Source organism: Acomys russatus, chromosome 20, assembly GCF_903995435.1.
Source record: "Acomys russatus chromosome 20, mAcoRus1.1, whole genome shotgun sequence".
In the NCBI taxonomy this organism is placed as follows: domain Eukaryota; kingdom Metazoa; phylum Chordata; class Mammalia; order Rodentia; family Muridae; genus Acomys; species Acomys russatus.
Window position 1 is genome coordinate 69,837,427 of NC_067156.1, and position 22,567 is coordinate 69,859,993.

At 42.9% G+C, this 22,567-nt stretch overlaps 1 protein-coding gene across 1 annotated transcript in view; it reads right to left on the reverse strand.

Moving 5' to 3' along the window:
• The window catches only part of Znf407 (zinc finger protein 407), a 422,429-nt gene that overhangs the window by 99,146 nt on the left and 300,716 nt on the right, over positions 1-22,567 (reverse strand). Inside the window, exon 7 of the mRNA XM_051163827.1 lies at positions 17,995-18,173. Within this exon, the coding sequence (XP_051019784.1) occupies positions 17,995-18,173 (179 nt within the window). The remainder of the gene's footprint in view (positions 1-17,994; positions 18,174-22,567) is intronic.

Genomic DNA, 22,567 nt, shown 5'->3' on the forward strand with positions numbered 1-22,567 from the left:
AATAGTTACATGACCAAAGAAAATAAAGAAGGAAAGCAACTATTTACCATTTAAATCTGTCTTAAAATGACTGACATTACTAATTTGGTAGGTATCATTTGTATGTTTATGCTCAAATACATTTGGATACTTTTTCTTTTTGTACATTTTAAGACACACATGGACATAACAGTCAAAATATTCTGCAAATTTCCCTTTTCATACAGCTACATGCTGCAGTTTTAGCAGCACATCTGTATCTAATCCTTTCCTAACAGCTGTGTATCTGTCCACTGCATAAATAAGCCTTATTAACCCCCCCATAGATATACACTTCCTGCCTGTGTCTGCTACGAGACTCACACTGTAATGTCTTAGCTGGCAGTGCACTCATTTTGTCAGACAAGCGCACACTGCTGAGTCACGTGGCATTGACATTTTACACAGATAGTGAAGCCGACGCACAGCATCACGAATGCATAACAAACATATCACACGCCAACCCACAAGTATGTAAGATCAACTAGTAAAAAACCCAGATTTCATTTACTTAAAACCCATCATCATAAATTCCTATCCGACCTGTCCTCTATAAACATGTGAGGGGCAGTACAGGACCACTGAGGTTCTGTGGGATGCTCGTCCTGTCAACACACTGTCTCTCCTCGCCAGCTGCTCCTCAGTGTCCTGTGCCTTGGAGTTACCTCGTCACGGTGAAGCTGTCCCTGTCATCTAGGAACTATGGGAGGGCTTAAAACAAAAATGAAATTCATGAAGAATGTTTAAATGTCCAGTTTATTAATTATTTAAAGTCTACTTCTGTACCATACATATCAATTATTAAGTGTCTATGGCTTAGATGCAAACACATACCTAATTCTGTAGGTAGCTGTATATGTTGGCGGGCGCTGCTGATACTACAACACCGTTATGTACGGCATGTTCGACTTAATGACGCCTTGTTCCTAAGAAATAATATAGTGATACCCATCAATGTTGTTATGTTGCAGTTTCAAAGAAAACTGAAATATTCTATCTTTCAGGGAAGTCCATTAGCAGGAAAAAAAAAAAATTCAAAATAGCTTTAAGAAGTCCCTAAAAGAGGCAGGATTCACTAGGCCCCTTCTTCCCAAGAATACATTAGCAGTAAAAACAGCTGAGAGTAAGTCTCAGGTCAGGAGAAGTGTGCCCGCCTGGAAGAAGCAGGCACTAGACAGGCAGTCTTGAAAGCAGCAGAAATGAGGTATACTGCCTAGAACAGTGGTTCTCCTCAACCTGTGGGCTGTGCACCCCCACACCCCCGCAAATCCCTTTCACAGAAGCCACCTAAGAACATCAGGAAATACAGATGTTTACATTATGATTCACAACAATAGCAAGATTACAGTTATGAAGTAGCAATGAAAATAATGTTATGGCTGGAGTGGCCACAGCATGAAGAACCATATAGGGCTCTCAGCATTAGGAAGGTTGAGAACACTGCTCTTGCAGGAACAAAGAACAGCTGTGGTGCCCGTCAAGAGCTCAGCCCAGCCCAGCCACCTGGAAAGGACAGGGCAGCCTGCTGTGTGGCCTGCAAATGGTGCAGTGTGCACTGTGCGTGTTCTTCAGGTTTCCAGCCTTTGTGAGCTGTCACCCATGTTGGAATGGGCCTTGGCGATACTGTTGTATTTGAGTCACTTCTGCTTCTGCATGAAAATTCCTCACCCACATATGTGTAAGTAACCACAATACAATTCCCTGAGTCACCACACCGGAGTTTGGAGGTGTCTGTACTGTGGCCTGTTCTGGGCTCCCTAACTGAGGTGAGTACAGCATGTGTTGCATCTCTCCAGCAAAGGTCTGTCACACAACAAATAACTAAAGATTAAACTAAAGCAACAAAGATATGTTTTCTCATATTTCAGTGAGAATACTCAGTGTATTTACTCCCATGAGTCCAATCTTAGAAGAAAAAGTCATGCAAAGGGAAGGGGAGCAAGAAAGCCTGGACAGTGTTTTAGGTTTGGTGTTAAGATGAACAAACCTTTACACACACAACTAAGGCCATATGTGATCAAAACATATGATTAGACGCTAAGGCCCCTGCATGCAGGGTAGAAATCAACCATGCCTGCATGGACACGGAGCCTTGGAGCTTGCTCATCCTGCAGGGGCAACTCCATCACTAATGATTATTTTCTCTTCCTGAGCTTTTGTAACCTAGGCAAGGACAAAGGGCAGCTTGTTTCATTGGTAGGGTGATGGCTCTTTATCCCTACTTGCTTGGTTCAAACACAGTCAAGTCCTTTGTGAAATGATCATTTTCTAGAGGTCATTTAGACCATAATTTTAGATCCCATCTACTGTCCTGATGGTCCTTCTTAGGAAATTGGACCCAGTGGGGACGTTTGCTCCTTCCTTAGTCTATGGGTCAGCATTTTCCTTTCCTAGTAGTTCTTAATTCCTGTAAGTGGCAATTATTTAAGACACATTTAGAGAAGGTACAATCTACATTCATCCAATAAAACTTAAATATCAAAAAGGACAGAAAAATCCAACATGGTTACTAAGGATAAATGCGCTAGCATTTCACAGTTGAAAGGGACCAGCAAAGAGACATATGAGGAAATGGGAAAAATTAAAAAAAAAAGTTGCAGTTAAAAAAATTAAGCAGAACTAAAAGGGCATACTATGTGTCAAAGAGACAGAGCATTTTAATTACAAAAGGTTAATATCATAGCTAGAGTCGAGACACAGGTGGAAAGATCACTCTAATAAATAGTACCTGCAAATCCACTCAAAAGGTACTAGATATGGAATGTCCAAAGTTTATATTTCTTTCTAACAAGTACATGATTAAAAAAACAGACTGGAACAGCAGTACAACACACACACACACACACACACACACACACACACACACACACACACACACACACACTTCACAGAGCAGCCTATTTGTCCTAAGAGCCACACCTGTGCAAACCCCTGTCGGGACAACCACAGAAACCGCATGGAGGTGACAGGCTCTAAGCCATGAGAGGAAAGAAAGAAAGTGAAGTTATGGAGTCCATTGTCAAGCTGATGGCAATGGTCCTCGGATGGACAAAGACAAGGGAGTGAATTAAAGGACACGCCCACAAGGCACACCTGCCAACGCCCTCAGTGTGAGTATGAAGTCGGTAACGACGACACAGTGTTTCACATCTATCATGGCACCCCTTTATTAAGGCCACGATGAAGAGGTCAAGACAGGTAAAAATCAGTGGCTAATTCTCATGCAGTTGGCCTTTGATTTCACCTAATAACCCCCTAGTTTTAACAACAAAAGAGGGAGTTGTCAAGAAAACTCAACATGTGTTTAAAATATTGCACATATACTTAAAACTTCCATGCTTAAAGTGCAGTTTCACGCCTAAGACTCAGTTTGTTGTATTAGGACCCACTGAAGGTTTTAACTCTCCCGGTTTTCAGAAGTCTAACCCCTGTAGTGAATGCCATGCCCCATCACTAGCATGGCTCTCCCGTGAGAGAACTGTCCCTGAGAAGCACGCTGGGGTGATGACTGCTCCAGTGCCACACATGTCACTGCTCATCATCTTTTACAAAGCAGCAGCCTAACCATAGTTACAATGACACTGAAGGCTGGCTTCGGGCTGGGCTACTAGTCCTAAAGTAGTTAGCCACTCTGCAAACAGTGAGTGAGTGATGAGCGGCTACGTCACTCAGTTGTGGCCATTTATTGAGAGCACTGGAGTTAGTTGGTTCACAGTTCCCGAAAGCCGTCCCTTATGTTCTTCCCACAGAGAGGCGTCTGCAGGGATGCCTGAAAACACGGAGGCTTTGTCCTTAGGCATCTCCTAAGCCATGCCACACCTACTTGTGTGGCTGCTCCATTGACTGATACCTGCCAAGGCAAGGGACAGCCTGACTGCTCACTCTGACACCTGTGGTGTGGAAGGTGACTATGTATAGCATTTCATCAATATCCACAAATTTGAGGGGCTCTAACCTATTAAATCAATACAACAGATGGTATCAATAAAAATTAATTTCCAGTTACTAAGAAATTTTCCAACACGGTTGGCAAAGAAAAAGGTAGAAATTAAATAATGAACTTACACGCTTTCAAAACCTTGCTTACTACTGAAGCTTAAAAATTAATTTTTTCTTCTCTACAGACATGGCAAGAAGGTCTCTGACTAATAATTTGGACATAATGAAGAGGTTTAGGTTAATATATCTTGGAAATTGCTGAGTATGAATGTGAGGGAGGTCCCTTCATGTTCTGACTCATGGGGAAAATCCTATACCACAAAGATCACTGCCTCACAACTCCTAGATGTCTATGACATCAGGGTTTAAATAAACCGTTGGTTAAAGGACCGTCTGGTGTTTGCTCAGCCCATGGGAGAGACTATCCATTCAGGGAGAAGTTACTGCGGGAGGGACAGTGCAGCTTTTAGTTTTTAGGGGATAATAGTTCTTTTCACTGTTTATCACAACGAGAGATGCTAGTAATTGCCCTGAGCATGGAGAAGTGGACTGTAACTAAATATAAATTCTCAGATAAAATATCTGTATAAATTAAAATTCTATATTTCAGTCCTACTTTGAACAAACATTCACTTTTACCTGTACTATGATGATAAAATATTTTTTCCTACAGTCAGTGGAAACGACTGTGCATAGCAGTGTAACAGGAGTCTGCTGACATCTTCACGCTGAGAAGTGAACACACCCAACTTGATCTTGCCACAAATAACAAAACATACAGTCCTGGATTTGAAATGTTTCTATCAAGGAAGTTAAGATATTACAAACTTGATATCTTCAAACAACATAAATACTCTAAGATATTTTATTTGACACAGAGAAATTAAGGTGAAAATACATTAAGTACTAAAAAGAATTACATATAAAACAAAACTACTTTGTGGACTTAGTTCTACCTCATAGCCAAAAACTCATAACCTAAAAGCATTTATCACAAACACATTTATTTATTGTTTCATTACATACTAGGGAGTAAAGGCCAGAAATATGGATACAGATTACACAGTAGAAAAACATTAAAACAAAACAGAGCCCTAAACGGTTAGCAGGCGATTTCACTCTCTCCCCTCTGCATCTCATCACATCTACATGGTCTAGCCTGGCAACCTGCACTGTGCACACATGATACTGAGCCTGGAGCCTTTCCTGCCTACTCCAGGCTTCCACCTATCCGCTTACCTCACTCCTCTGACACTGAGATCTTACACGACAAAATGTCCCTCAATACCTTCTTACACTGACTATCAATCAGCTATGTGAATTCTAGACTATACAAGGGAGAGCTACAGCACCATCCCTGAAGTAAACAGGACCACCAGCTCACCTTTAAGAGCAAGAGCACTTACAAGTTGGAAGAATTTAATAATTACATGTGCACAAGGACAAGACTCCATGTCTATTTTATTTGGTCTTTGATTTAAATGTGAGGTTTGCCCTGTCTAAACAGCCAGAGAAATCTAACAAACAACAGTTTATCCACCAAACACAATAAAGTGTCATAGTTCAGTGTTGACTGGATGTTTAATAAAAACATCAAATAGTCAATAATCATTTTTTACATGAAGGATTCACTTAACCACTGGATCAGCAGGAATGACAAGGATCTTGGGGTCCTATGACACAACAAAACCTCAAGTCACATCAAACACTATTAACAGGACACAAACACAGCAAGAGAACTGTATGTCTCTGTGACAAGATACTAACACGTTCTTTTCAGCAGACATTTTACTACAAAGTCATGTTTCTCAAGTGAATAAGAAGGAAAAACATGTTAGAATACTAAGAGCTATAACATGGCTGTGTGATCTGTGTTAGCAGTCCAGGCCATCTGTATTAACATAGAGTACAACACAGAACATGGACCTCTGTCAATCAAGAGGAGCATCTACTGGTATAATTTAAAAGAACACAGAACAGAGTAATTTTTAATTATATTTTAATTGTAAAATGCTTAGAGGACTTACTAGAAAGCCTTACAAATATTAACTCATTTAATCAATCCAAGGCGTTCAGTATTAAGAGAGACTAATAGCAACTTAATCCCTATTGGCAAAATAAATCTATTTTACCATGTAAGACATCAATTTTGTTTAAAACAAAAAGATCCCAGTGTGTCCCAGGCCAACATCAGGAAAGAAAATGGCACCGCAATACATTGTAATGACAGCATGAGGCTGGACGACACTTGAGAAGCAGGCTCTGCAGCCGTGCCCAACAAGCGTCCTCTCCCAAAGGGGAAGTCACTTTATATTCCATGCACTGACTGAACTCATCTATGCTGCCTGCAAAGGAATCTTGTCTTTTCCTTTACAAACAGGAAGTCATTTATGCTAGATTTTTATTTTAAGCATGCACTAAAATTATGAGTCTTTAGAAGAAAGAATGAGCCCCTGCCAATCACACTGACACGCTACTCAACAAACGGCACTAATAGCGGTGACAAGAGTGAGCATGTCTGAGCTACAGCAGCCATCAGAAGCACTGTTTCATCCAGGTAGGGCCTACGCTGTACCTGCTACATTAAAGCTATTAGGTGACTCAAGTGACTGCTTCACAGCGATGGATTTTCTTCTATTTAAGGAATGTATCTAAGTGTTTTTATTCTTTCTTGGGAAAAAAATGAAAAACAATAAGAAAGTAAAAGAGTATTTAAGAAGTTCAAATATTCTCCTTTTTTCTCAATAAATTAATTTTGAAATAATTTTATTTAAATGGTTTTTATATCCAAGTGTTCACTAACATGTGTAGTGTAACACCTTTTGGGTCTATTTAATTTCAGAGGCTCGTGGCAGTTCATGTAACTCTTGTACTGACTCTTCTTATCTTCACATGGCCCTTTCGGAGTGACCACTCAAACCCCTGAAAGTCACTGGCAGAGAAAAAGCAGTGTTCAGCTTGTGTGACTGTGGTGGGATGCATATCTACCGAGTCTTTTGAAGGAAGGAAATTTAGCCACATGCCATGACGTGGAGGAATGCTGAAGACACTATGTGAACTCACTGAAGACAATGTCAGTGTGACCCACCTGCATGAGCTGTAGAGCAGTCTCCTGGTCATGCCTCTTTCTCTAATACTTGATTTTAGAATCATACTTCCTTCATCACTGCCATGACAACAGCAAGCACATGACAGACAGACACTCCGACAGACTCATAGCACATTCAGACATGGATATTGATGCAGAGATACCTAACACATTGCTTACATGCATAGCAGGCTATGACACATACATTAATCAATGATAACAATGAAATTGCCTAACACCATGGTTCTCAGAAGGCCTCTCAAATGACACATGACTGTATGTGTCCTGTTCAGGGTGGTGTGGCCATAGATGTGTGCTATATTCTCAATGCAAATATACAGATTTCATTTTATTTTTCTGTAAGACTTTTTAAAATTACAATGTAAGTTCTCCTCAGTAAGAAAGTCATTCAAAGAAAGGGAAAGGCAGTGACAAATCAGACAACTCACAGAACAATGAAGAGATGAAGGAGATAAAACAGAAAGGAAATTCACATACTCAACTATGGCATTTTGAGAAAAATATTAAAAACCCATATATACTTGATTTGAGAAGTTTCTATGCTAAAATAAAGAAAATGGCCCATAGAAATATTGCTAACTTTGAAGAGAAGTAGAGAGACACTAATTGAAAAAGGTAATGTTTTCAATAAATAATATACTTCTTTGTAGAAAGAAGAGCACAACTTGCATTTCTTATGTTATAAAGTGCAGTGTGCTTCACTATGAGGGCAGCAGGCTGGTTATCATGAGTTCTAGCCCCAGCGCAGTGGCCTGGGGATCCCATGCTACCAATGGCATCAGAGCTGTTTCCTTCACGGCTCCTGGCAATGGTGAGTATTGGCAAAGGGGCCGTGGATGAGAGATGCATGCCCAGAGGAGGTCCTAGGTGACATGCTTTCTCTCAGCAGAACTTATCTCCTACTGCGCACTTTCTATCCAGCCACACTGATAGAACCAGCGGTCACATCCAGTCACCTCTTTACAACTGCAGTCATCAGCTGGGGAACAAGCTATTAGGACGCAGGTCTTTGCAGGTTCTTCAGATTCAGGTAGAGCCCTGAGTCTTCAGTCAAAAGTGAATTAAAAGCGTGAGGCGAAGTCTGAAAATAACTGTATAGCATTTGTGTTTGAGGCGTGTTTCCCCACGGAGTCAGCAGGCTGAGTGAATTTTGAAATTCTTACTGGGCACTGGGCACTTCTCTTTGAGGAACAGCTCTCTGGAGTTTCCCTGATTTCATGAGGACGTTTGCCCTGCTGTTGCTAAATGTAAGAGCGCTTTACATATGTGTATACAGGTTCCTTAAAAGACAGAGATGCTCATTATTCTCTGCATTTTTATACAGTTTCCTATGATTATTTAATAACGTTCTTTGAAGTACAGAGTTTGATTTGGTTTGGTTTTTTAAATGAACTATAACTTAGCTCTTTTGTTCTTTCTTTTTGTGTCACATCTACAAAAGCCACTGCTTAACCCAAAGTCATAGAGTCTAACTCATGTGCAATCACAGGAAGCAGTGGGCAGTGTGCTCACAAGTGCTCACTGTCGGATGAGACTGCCTAGAAGCAGCAGCACACAAAGGCATGTACACAAATGGGATACAAAGCCATTTGCAAACCAGAGGATTCTGAAAAACCCAGGCAGGGGACACGCAAGGATAGCCTGGGGCACAACACACTGCTAGAACATATTTTCAAAAGATATGCATTCATTAAAAAGGGAGAACTGCTCTACAGTGGTGGAATCTTTAGGACCCCATCTCATTCTGTTCCTCAAAGTACCATCTCTAGCTGTACCAAATGTGCCCTTTACATCCTCAATTAAATCTTATATAAACCCAAAGTAAGGGAAACTCTACAAAATGATTGGCCTTTATCTATGTACGTGTCAAAGTTATGAAAGATGGGAAGTGGTTATGAACCAAAAAAAGATAAAGACATGACAGTCCTAACAAATGATGGCCATGTGATGAATTCTACTGAGAGAGAGGGAGGAGGGAGGGAGGGAGGGAGGCAGAAGAGGGAGGAAGAAGAGGGAGGGAGAGAGGGGATATGACTGAAGTAGTCCACAAAGCACAGACAGCAGCACTGTGCTGATGCTAGATTTCCTGGTCTGCTGTTTTTCTATGATGACATCATGGTGACATTTAGGGATGTTGGGTAAATTGTATTATTGTGTACTATTGTGTAATTTTGAAATTACTCTACAAACCTGAAAGTTGTGCAAATGGCAATTTTACTCATTGTAAATAAAAATGTCAGAAATAATATATTGTAATATTTTTAATAAATTTCAAGGATAATTATAAAATTTATCTAAATTTATTTCATAATTTGAAAACTCATTAAATAGGTTCTATTAAAGCAACAACCTGTTACACAGAGCCAGGGTTAGGAACTATCAACACATACAACAACTACCATGTAAAGCCACTTGTAATTGGTAAATGTACCACAGTTTCTTTATCCATTCTTCTACTTAGGGACACTTAGGCTGTTTCCATGTTCTGGCTATTATGAATAAGGCCGCTGTGAACATGGTTGAGCATGTCTCCATTCCAAGGAGTGGAATAGCTGGGTCTTGAGGAAGCCTTATTCCCAGTTTTCTGAGAAAGCGCCAGATAGATTTCCGAAGTGGCTACATTAGTTTGCATTCCCACCAGCGATGAAGGAGTGTTCCTCTTTCTCCACATCCTCGCCAGCATGTGGTGTCACTTGAATTTTTTATCTTAGCCATTCTGATAGAAGAATGGATAAAGAAACTGTGGTACATTTACACTATGGAATACTACTCAGCTATTAAAAACAAGGAATTCCCGAAATTTGTGGACAAATGGATTGAACTAGAAATGATCATAATGAGTGAGTTAACCCAGAAGCAGAAAGACTCAAATGGTAAATACTCACTTATAACTGGACACTAGCCCAAGGGACATGTCCTATGAAAGTCTTCACCTACCAGGAAAGTGGGTCAGAGGTGAGGACATCCTATTGGGACTCTAGGTGAGAGAAGCATGGGAGATGGGGAAATAGAAGGATCCAGAGGGTCCTAGAAACCTACAAGAAGAACATTATGACAGGCAGATCTGGGCCCAAGGGTTCTGCTCAAACTATGGCACCAGCCAAGGACAATACGTACAGTAAACATTGAACCCCAACCCAGATCTAGCCAATGGACAGGACATTCTCCACAGCTGAGTGGAGAGTGGGCTCTGACTTTCACATGAATTCTGGTGCCCCATTTTTGACCATGTCCCCTAGATAGGGAGACTTGGTGGCACTCAGAGGAAGGATAGCAGGCTACTAAAAAGAGACTTGATACCCTATGAGCATATACAGGGGGAGGAAGTCCCCCTCATTCACAGTCATAGGGGAGGGGAGTAGGGGAAAGTGGAAGGGAGGGAGGAATGGAAGGATACAAGGGATGGGATAACAATTGAGATGTAATATGAGTGAATTAATAAAAAAGAATGCTAAAAAAAAAAAAAAAAAAGCCTGTAACCGGGACTCTAAATAGGAGGTGGTGCATAAACTCTTTAATGAGATTATACTGAACACACAGCTGATGAAAATCAAAACAGAATAAAAGCTGGATCAGACCAAATTGTCCGCACTCTAACTTTCCACAATTAATTTTCCCTTAAAATTCTGATGAATAAAGTTGTTCTGGGGGGGACAACTCTGTCTCCTTCTCTTTTCAAAACTCTCCAAACCTCGTTCTCAATTGCTGTACATGCTGCTCCTGATCAGACCACGGCTCACCTGTGGGGAGGTAGGCACGACAGAAGGAAGACAGTTTACCGTGCTCTCAACTACACAGGCCTTTAGGGCCAGGGAGGATTCAGCCTATCTCCTTGGTGGAAATATGTAAACAGCATTTTAAACTTTCTTTAAGACCCTGTAGCCAGCAATGGATATTTCTGAGTCAGATCTATCCAAGAGTGTTTAACTGAACAAGTTTCTGTGATTTTCAGGTACCTACAAGGATTTAATGATGGATAACATTGATAAAGACTTATTTTAATTGTGTATTCTGCACCATCATGAAGCTGAGAAAGGAAACAGACTTATTGAGGGGCTTGGTCACAGCCGCACACCAACAAACTCATTTTATTCTACCTTCCTACTTCCTTTTTGTGTGATGCAGGGACAAGAGAGAAACCACTGTGAAATACTCATCATAGTGGGTCTGAAGTTACTGTGCAATGTTACGCCCTAATACACATATTCAGTTAATCTGAAATCTGAAACTCCGTTCCCCCCCTTTAAGTTTACATGGTAAGAAGTTGGTTCAGTAGATTTTTTTTCAAACCTCCTATACATGCAGGATTAGACTATATATTGGAACATTCAGAAGGCATTCATGGAGTTTACTCAGCCAAACTCCAGCTATGTACCCTTAGGCAACTTAACTACTGGACAATCTATTGTTAAAAATCATTAATTGGAACTTGTGATCACCAGAGATTTGGAGTTTTTTGTTTGTTTGTTTGTTTGTTTGTTTTAAGATTTAATGGTCTGGTGGGAAGCTTAGCACGGTTGTTACTGTTTCCCTTTCTTTGTAACTAAAAGGCATAACGTGATAGTGGGAAAAGCAGAGTAAGTGCTACAGCACTGCCACAGGCCCCTTCTCGGGAACCTGGCAGGATTCAGTCTAGGCTCAGACTTCAATCAGTAGACTCCACCTCCTCTCAGAGTTGAGAAGAAGAGAGGGTGTGCCAGACACACAGCAGCAAATGCTTCCTAATGGTGATCCATGGTGAGGAGTGCAAAAAGAAGAGGTATTCATACACAGCGCTGGGACACTAACACCACTTCATTCTCAAGCACGTGAAGCATTAAAGTATGTAAGGGCTCATCACTGTAAGTATGTAAGGGCTCATCACTGTAAGTATGTAAGGGCTCATCACTGTAAGTATGTAAGGGCTCATCACTGTAAGTATGTAAGGGCTCATCACTATTTAAGTATGTAAGGGCTCATCACTGTAAATATGTAAGGGCTTATCACTGTAAGTATGTAAGGGCTCATCACTGTAAGTATGTAAGGGCTCATCACTATTTAAGTATGTAAGGGCTTATCACTGTAAGTATGTAAGGGCATATCACTGTAAGGGCATATCACTGTAAGGGCTTATCACTGTAAGGATGTAAGAGCACATCACTGTAAGTATGTAAGGGCTTATCACTGTAAGGGCATATCACTCTAAGTATGTAAGGGCACATCACTGTAAGTATGTAAGGGCACATCACTGTAAGTATGTGAGGGCATATCACTGTAAGGACATATCACTGTAAGGGTCTAAAGAAAGAAGAATTTTACTGACTAGAAGAAGTGGTGATGAATCGCAAGTCTGCTTAATTAATCAGTAAATCATATACTGACAGACAAACATTCAGCAATGGGATTTTCCTGGAACGCCAATTATAGCACTAAAAAACCAGGCTGATGAAAATAGCCTTTTGGATATTGTTCACTCAGGGACTATAGAGAATGCAGTGCGGTTCACCTAAGCTGAGGAGCCTGAAGAGCACAAGAGTCACAAGGAGGCACAGCTGCCACGCTGGACAGGGAACAGGGCTGACTGCAGCGGAGGCACTAGGCACAGACAGGAGCTTGGAGAACAAAGACTCTTCGCAGCATTTAAGTAAATGCACTGGGGTCGATGACTGGGTGAAAGACTCCCACCCCTGAACTGTTAATTATTTTAGGAAGTCTTTTGTTAGAATGAAGAATGAGGAGACTAGAAAACAAGGAATCCAAAAGAAGAGGGGAGAGAGAGGCTGAAAATTATAGACCTGTAAGCCTAGCGTCTATATTAGGAAATAAATTTGAGATGAGACTCATGGATGAGCTTAATGATGCATTTGGAGAAGTACGATTTAACAGCAGTGAGTCAGCATGGATTTACCAAAGGCAAGCATGTCAGGAAAAATTCCTTCCTTTTTACATTGAAGTAATAATTGGTTTTTGTAAAGAGGAACCAATGAAAAACTGTCAGGTTCTTCAGAGTTTTGGACTTTTTCATAAAATAAATTATTGTACAGGATGTCATGACATGTGACAGGGCATCAAACTGACAGCGGGTATGAAAGGAACAGGGTGGAAATGGAGGGCCAAACCCTGGGAAAGAACTGCCTTCCACTAGCACACAGGCCATCTGCAGAGGACGAGCATCTCTCGAGGAGGACACCTGGACGTGGGGTTCACCAAGACAAAGGCTGAGCCAGTTTACCTTAGCTGTGATGGATTAAGCAGGTGGGCTGGGGAAGAATATCAAATTTAATCTAAGTATAAACTTCAGTAGAATTAAAAAATCAAGTAAGTATAGCTTAAATAGCACTGAATTAGTTATAATTAGAAAGGAAGACAGACGGACATGGGGTTTTGATAAGAACCTTCCCCTTTCTTGTACTTATAACTGGCTAAGATGTAAAGGCTATGCAATATAATTAAAATACATCATAAAGAATATAAAATCCAATTTAGATAAGAATATAAAGATCTAGATCTGTAAGGAAAGCATGGTACATTCATATCACGCTGTATAGACAATATTTAAGGCACTATTTAACTGATCATGTCTTAGTGTGTAGTATGAAAAATTAATTTAAATAAGATAAAAATATGACATCAGAAAACTAAAAAATTAAGAAAAATAGCATATCATAGCTCAGTGTTTAATTTTTCCTGAAGGAGCACATTGCTTGCTCTATCATTGCCTTCAAGAGTCTCGGCTTCTCAGAGAGAAATATGAACTGTAGGGAAAAGGCAGCCACGTCCCCCTGGAGCTCCAGTGGGACTCTCTCAGCAGCATGAGGGGTCAGCACAGCAAGGCAAACTTACATTTGTGCCACAGAAAGTCCTTCTCCTCTGGCACCCTGGAGCCTAAGCTTGCTGTCCCTGCAGTGGATTCTCTCCATCAGCTCCTGGAGCCTAAGCTTCCTGCCCCTGCAGTGGATTCTCTCCATCAGCTCCTGGAGCCTAAGCTTCCTGCCCCTGCAGTGGATTCTCTCCATCAGCTCCTGGAGCCTAAGCTTCCTGCCCCTGCAGTGGATTTCTCTGGCATCATCTCCCTTTCTCTGGGCTGGGTTTACAGCATTGTAGGATGTAACTTCTGAAGAAAAAAGAATCACACATGAGTGAGTATGGTCCCTCTGTGCCAACACCGTCTCAGAGGGCAGTGGACTTGCACAAGCTTATCCCTGAGTAAGAGAACCTGCAGAAGTGTACTGTTGAACCTGGGAGAAACGTCAAGACTTCTGACAGGAAACGGATGATCACGGGAACTCTGACTGCTTTTAACTGGAATCCGATTTTGTAGGGACCAATGTGATTATACTGCCTCATCCCACTACCTAGTTAGAAATCTAGTAGTGGGCAGGATGATCTTTAGTGACAAACAGAGCATTCCTGGTTCTCTGGCTGGACACACGTCTGACCTGATTGAGGGTTAAGGCACAGACTCCGCCAGGACTACTGGGTTACGGCGGCTGATGGCCAGAGGGGACAGCATAGCCTGACACTATAGCCAGAGGCTGGCACCATCTAGGATTGTATTTCACACAAGTAGCGTTATTCACAATAGACTTTTTGTGTCTAGCTTACTTCATCCGATGATATGACTAAAAGATTTATACAGCATTGTTGCTTGTAGCTTTAATTAATTTGTCCATTTTTTTCTGATGGTTAGAGTACTCTTTTATACTGATATACATTATCACACATGCACTCTACCTGGCACATATGTATGTGTTCTTGTTTTTGACTAGAGTGAACGTACCCACAGCTACATTAAATATGAGCAGTAAGTAAAAGTGAGTGTTTAATGTAGAAGATTACCACTGAACACTAGACTAAAAACACACAACTGCGTGCTGCATATAAACTAAGCTGGTGGGGCTGTACTAGATAAACACAGAATTATGGCAAGAGGTACAGCTAAAGGCAGAAAAGGAACACTTCATTATCAAAAGGAAATACACAGACATAGCTCATCAGATATGTGTGTATACACACATACACATATTCATGTCTGTGTACACGCATGTATCTATGGATGTAAGATATCCTAAAATGCTATGTGCCCATGATGCACCTTTAACAGAATGAAGTCACTGGTTAAAATATACTAATCTGCAATAATAGGAAATGAACACTAAGTTTTCACTAACAGTTGAGAGAAATGATATTAAAAACAAGACACAGAACAGAGGTTGGTAAGAGGCACAGATGGTAACAGCACCTGTCACGCAAGTCCGACAACTTGAGTTAGATCTTAAACCCACAGTTAGGGAGAACCAACTCCTGAGGCTGCCCTCATCCTCCATGCGTGTGCTGCCCTGTGTGCATGCCCCACTCCAGTCTCCCAACACAACACATGCATGTACATGCACACGCCCTCACAGAGAGAAAGCCAATTCCAAACACCACCGCCAACAGTGAGGGTAAGAAAAGACACCAGGCTCTCATCCCACTGCTGGCCCTCCAGCCTCTTCCAGCGATCTGTCCAGTCACCCACACTTACCATGTGCTGGATAAAAGACAACAGCAGGGCCACCCACCTTGGAAGCCTCATGAACACAGGGAAATGGAACAGCTTCCTCAAAGTCTGTCACGGCAGTGAGACGCAAGCCTACTGTTTAGTAGCATCTAGCAGCACTGGTACATGGGACATGCGGTCTGTGCCTTCAGTCTATAACACTAAGCAGACATGAAGGCACTGTCTGTGACGGGCTTCCCCCCGTCTTTGGTGATTATTTCTTTGATAAGTTGAGACACTTTACCTCAGGTAGAGTATATCATAAACATCTAGCTTGGTGACAGCAGTGTGAGAGACGCCATTCTGCCACAGGCAGCCAGAGGACCAGTTGCAGCAGGGAAGGGCTCTGCTGGCCGTCGTGGAAGGCAGTGCACAAGCTGAGCCCTCTTTCCAGATCAGTACTTCCAGCTCCTCTGCTGTCTGCTCTCACGCTGATGGAGAGCCCGCGGTAGGCATGGTCGACACCATCTATGTGTGTGAGCTCCATGCAATCAATCGATTTTAAAACTTCTAAGGTGCCAACCTCACCACAATAGAGAAAGTAGAGACCACTGCTTTCATTTGTCTCCTACAACGTCCTTGGCACACAACAGAGGTCAAGAAATCAGACATCCAACTGTCACTTCAATGTACTGATAATATGATTTATTTTAAACTGAGAAAATTATAAGAATTTACCATTATCAAAGTTGACATAGTCACATATTATCAGATGCATTAAGGACATTATCCAAAGACCATGCGTGGACTGACTGGGCCTAGGCCCCCTGCATGATGCAGCAGATGCACAGCTTGGTTTCCATGTGGGTCACGCAACAACTAGAGTGGCCCCCTCTGACTTTGATGCCTGGCTTTGGATGCTATTCCCCTAACTGGGCTGCCACATCTGGCCTCAGCGGCAGAGGATGCACCAAGTTCTGTAGTGATTTAATGTGCCAGGGTGGGATGTCCCCGTTCTCTGAGGGGAAGGAGAGGGAGAACGGGAGAGAGGGAGAGGAGTGTGCCATGCTGGGGTCCTGGAAAGAAGAAGTGCTGCAATCAGGATGTTAATTTTTAAAAATATAAATATATGGGGGAAAACCTATTATCCTAACTTAAGTTACCCACCAAGTTCTCTGTTCTCTAATGTGGACATTGTAAGAGCAAAACCACACACCTTAAACAGTCTGGTCTTTATGGACAGCGTCCCTTGGTTTAACACACAGAGAATCTGCCTCCACCAGCCTTGCCTATGATCGTGTACACAGAGTGCCCTGAGCCCCACTGCATGCGTCACACACTGGCACGCACAGGTACATACTAAGACGTACCAGGCATGGTGAAGCGATGGCACGCAGAGGCACATACTAAGAAGCACCAGGCATGGTGAAGCGATGGCACGCACAGGTACATACTAAGAAGTACCAGGCATGGTGAAGCGATGGCACGCACAGGTACATACTAAGAAGCACCAGGCATGGTGAAGCGATGGCACGCACAGGTACATACTAAGAAGTACCAGGCATGGTGAAGCGATGGCACGCACAGGTACATACTAAGAAGTACCAGGCATGGTGAAGCGATGGCACGCACAGGTACATACTAAGAAGCACCAGGCATGGTGAAGCGATGGCCGACGCGAGCAGCAGAGGTGGCTGGCCATCAGCCTCAGCAAACCAGGACCTACTGGCTACATTTGGACCGTGTGGTTAGGGTCACATCACAAGACGTTCCTACAAGGATTTTAGAGGTGCTTGCATTCTTAATCAGAACACTATGCCTACAGCCCAATGATTGCCAATCTGTGCAGAGATTCTATACCCAGGGACAATGTTTAATTAAATGGAAAGCTGGGTAACAGGAACCAATTTGCTTTATCTAGAGCAACTGCTACCTGTGACAGCTTCTATCACATCTGACTTACACGCCAAGGGGTAGGAACAATATGGCAGCCATGCACAGCCAGGCTCGTCTCCTGCTTACGTGTGGAGAGGGAAGAGCTTGTAGCCCTCAAGGTGCTTGAGTCCCAGTCACCTGCTTCCAACGCCCATATTTTCACAGAAAAATGGCAGGACAGAGAATACAGAGTAACATTTTAAATCACAAGCATAATGAACAAAAAAGTAAGCTCTACCAATTAATAAAAACAAGGCTCAGGAAACTATTCGCTACTAACTTTGATGCTCTACAGTAATTTAGTTAGCTGTGCGTGTGTGATTAATACGCAGGAATAGGGGCTATTTCCATGCAGCCGGGGAAGAAGCTGGATGAAGGTCCGTATAGGGTCAGAAACAGACTCCATCAACACTGGACGCCAAGGTAAGACCTCCCAGTACCCTGTGAAAAGCATCCTGGCTACTGTGGAGAACGAAACGAGATCCTGGTAAAAAACCACAACCCCACAAGGGCTTCATCGGTTTCCACTCCTTACCAGCGTGCAAGTACGCAAGGTCGGGGTTCTCAATGTCAGGGTGCTGGTCTTTCAAGTGGTTCCGGAATTCCACAGGGACGTTTGTCCCATAGTCACATTTTGGGCAGTTGTACATCTTGACACCTTCGTGCTTGCCGGTGTGCAGAATATGTTTGCGGATGTTCTCAGCACAGTTTGATCTATCAAGTAAGAAAGTAAATGGACGTTAGTCAAATCAGTATCATTACGTCACAAGTGCTCAACTGTCTACAAATGCTAGGTGGTAATCAACCTGTTAACTTCTCAGTAAATGTAATTAAGAAATCAGCAATAGGACAATGTCAGTCCTATAACCCAGGTACTGCGTCCAAAGGCAGTTTTTTGCTCCAGCAATTCAGTTCCGTGTAGAACTGGAGACACAAAATCCCAGGCTGTTTCTTTAGCATCGATGGCTCTGGCACGACTTGAGGGCAGGGTTATGCCTACGTACGCATCAGGACACCAGCACCACTGCGGGGTACAAACAAATGGGGCAGGACACTGAGCCCAGAGCACTGAGGAAACCAAGACTCTGCTTAGGTTCTACTATTAAAAGCTGCATCCATTTATGGTGCTGAAAGCCTCAAGATAGACAGACAGGCAGCCACAAACAGTCACTGCATTTACCCATGTTAGCGCAATGTGTTGGTGCCAGGGAGTTTCCTGTGATGGAGTTTCAGAGGGTAGGTTGGACCACTAGCCAACACAAACAGGAGCAGAAAACAGTAAGACATGCATCAAAATTTCTGGAAGACAGTGCTGAAGAAGGAAACCCTGCAACCATTCTTAGAACACGCGAGGCTGAGGAATGACAGCAGAGCTGCCTTATGCCATGCCACACAATTAAAGGCCATGGAATCACCTTGGTGTCAGTCAAGAAGGCTGAGGACTGTTAAGAGTCAACAGTTTCATATTAGCCTAGGCTATCATTCATAGGTAAAGGTGGCAAGCAAGGCTGGAAACTGAGAGGCTAGCTACGTACCCTTTAGGCATGGCAGAGTAAATGAAAATGGCATGAAGAAGAGGGCATCACAGATAAAGGAGTGTCTACCCTACTGACAGAATGGTAAATTTGTGTGTGTGGGGGGGGGGAAGTATGACACAGAAAGCTAAAATACTACAAAGAAATACACCAATATGTTAATACTACTAACACTGCACTGCCTGATTCTATTTACTTTCCAAAATTGCTTAAAATTTACACACTGAAAATGAAGATAAACCACTAACATCACAATGGGTGCGGAGAGAACGGGAACTAGAGGCCTGCAGCTAATTTCAGTATATTTTGGGCAAGGGCTTGGCCAAGGCGCTGTTAAATGCTTCTTCGCGTTTAGACAAAATATGCGTAAGCTAGATCTTGTACAAATGCATATTTCATTTTTCTTATATCACAGATTACCAAATCTGTTTTGCCTATGAATTCCCTGTAGGTAATCAACAAAGAAGAAAATCACCTGTGTGTGTCACATGGGCCACTGGCCTGGCGCATGCAATGCCAGTACCCGAACCTCTGAGGTGACTGCTGTGGCTTAGGGTGAGGTGCCTTTCCTGGGCTCACAGGCTCATAGCTGTTCCTCAGCTGACTGCATTGTTCTGGAAGGTGCTGTACACTTTAGAGGGTGGGCTCCATCTCCCTCTGCCCTTTCCTGTCTCTCTTCCTCTGCTTATTGGTCTGAACACAGCCACCAGGGACACACATGCATTTGAGATGCCTTCTGATCAGTCCTGCTGAGAACTGTAGAGCAAGCACCTAGAGGACACACTGGGCAGGCCTCTGTCCTTCGGCAGTACTCCTCTGGTCTGCACTTCCATTTCTGAACTCCTTTCCTTTGCCATCAGAATCTCGACATGGCCAGAGTTTATCCCTGTCCCTAGCTACCTCACTCTGCATCCTGTCTTCTGCAAAGCTAACTTATGAGGAATAAAAACTCTCCATGTGACAAGAAGTTCTCCGCACACTTCCAACGCTCAGATGAGCTCTCTGTGGCAAGTGAACCAGGGAGAAAGCCAAGATTTCTTCTGGATAAAGAAGAATGCAAAGCACCTGCCAGGGACAGAACAGGGGAGTCTGGGAACCTGGTTCTGGATCAGCAGGAATATGTGGTCCATGCCGCTGCCCCGTGCCCCCCGTATTTTGCTACCACTCCAGCCGGTATGATGAAAAAGGCAGAAGAAAATTTAGGTATGTGGTCAGGCATGAGGCCTCTATATATACAGCTCTGTGGTCTAAGGCAATTACTTCAATTCTGAGATCCCCTCCCCTTAACTAGAAAATAAAGGTAAGACTTTCAAATCACCAAAACCCTGAGTTTAATCTTTATAGAAAGGCAGAGAGATGCTAAGCACAGTTTCACCAGGATCTCAGAGTGGCCTAAGGCTGTCCCTGTTCACATATGGACTCTGGGTCTCCTAAGCTAGCACAGATGAACAAAGGGAAACGCTGTAGAGCACATGCACCCAGGCTTTAGCACACTGTAGGAACCAGCCTTCACCAGAGAGCCATTAAACTCGAAGATCTCATCAAAATGCTGACAGCTGTGCCTGTCATGTCTAAATTCAAAGGCTCTAACTCCACCAGGTGGCTCACAGCTAAGGAAAGCTCAGACACTCTGCAGAAGATGCTTTTACCCTTGTGGGAGCCGGAAAGCAAGGTTTCTCTACATAGCTCTTGAGGCTGACATAATCCCTGCAAACCTGCCAGGACCAAAGCCCCAAACACTGTTTTTATAAGAACAACATTCTTTTAAGAGTTTTTAGTAATTGTTGGATGGTGGAGGCGCACGCCTGTAATCTCAGCACTTGGGAGGCAGAGGCGGGAGGCAGAGGCAGGAGGATCTCTGAGTTCAAGGCCAGCCTGGTGTACAGAGCTAGTTCCAGAACAGTCAAGGATGGAGATGGGGATGGACGGACAGACGGATGGACACACACACACACACACACACACACACACACACACACACAAGCATCGAGAAAAAAAGTTTTAAAAAATTTAATTCTTTGAAACTTTCATGCATGCATGTACTGTACTTTGAGCATATCCTTCTGGATCTCCTCCCCCCACCCCACAGAACCTTTTCTCCTCCCTCAACTTTATAGCCTTTAAAAAATTTACAACATTAATGCATCCTGTGTGGGAACATCCATGCTACTCGTGAATGAGTGAGTGTGTGTATGTATGACAGTGTGTGTGTGAGAGTGTGTGTGTGTGTGTGTGTGTGTGTGTGTGTGAGAGAGAGAGAGAGAGAGAGAGAGAGAGAGACAGAGACAGAGAGACAGAGAGACAGAGAGACAGAGAGACAGAGAGAGAGAAACAGAGGATGACTTCTCACCTTCTGCCATGTTCGTGTTGATCCAAGCAATCAAGCTCAGGTTCTCAGATGGGGCATAAGCACATTTCCCACCAGGCTGCTTTGCTAGTGCCCATTTGTTATTTTCTGACTCACTGCATGCAGTTTGTGGCTCTCCATATATGCACGGACACTCCCTTATGTGAAGCGTACACTCCCTCCATCAGAGGGTCCTGACCTAGAACTGAGTGAGGCAGCTATCAGGCTAGGGTTTCTGTCCTGAAACACCATGACTGAATGCGGTTTATTTCATCTATACCTCACAGTCCATCATCAAAGCAAGTCAGAGCAGACACTCAAGCAGGAACCTGAAGGCAGGAGCTAGAGCCAAAGCCACGGAGGGTGCTGCTTCCTGGCTTGTTCCTCAGGGTTTGCTCAGGCCAGTTTCTTACACCCTAGGACCATCAGTCCAGGTGTGGCACCATAGACAATGGACTGGTCCTTCCACACCAATCACTAACTGAGAAAAATATATGCCAGGCTTGCCTAAAGGCCAATTAGTTGTGGTTCCCTTTTCTCACATAACACTAGCTTATGTTAAGTTGACAAACAAACAAACAAACAAACAAAAAACAGGACAATTTATTTGTGTCTACTATATGCCAAATAATATTATTAAATATAACCTTTCCTTTCTTGCTTATACCCAAGATGTCATGTTAATCTTAATCTCACAGTATAAAACATAGTATATCTTTAAGAGCCACAGTCTTTAAAAATTAATACTTTAAATGCTCAGTTTCTTTAAGACATGCAGAGCCTCTCCAAAATGTCCAATATATCTCTAAAATGTCCAGTCTTTTTCCATTTCCAAAGACTCTAAAAGTTCAGTTGCTCACCTGTGAACTCGTGTAAAATTAAAAACTTCATGTTAACTACTTTTTTACATCAAAAAAGAAGAACTGCGATGTTCATGCTCAAATCAAAGCAAACCAGAGCCCACTGTAAATATCTCCATGTCCAGTGCCTGGGCTCCGAGGGGCTTGGCAGCCAAACTTGTCTGGCCCTGCTGTTCACAGCACACAAAGCCCGTCTGGTGCTCAGGCTAGCTCTACACCACAGGTGCTGCTGCCCTTGGTTGTCATCACATGGTATCAGTATCTCCACTGCAACTCGGCTGCACAGTCACTGACTGCTTCTCAGGGCTCTCAGCAGGCCTGTCCTCTTCAGGGACACTGAGCCTGCGGCCTCTACTGCAATTGAGG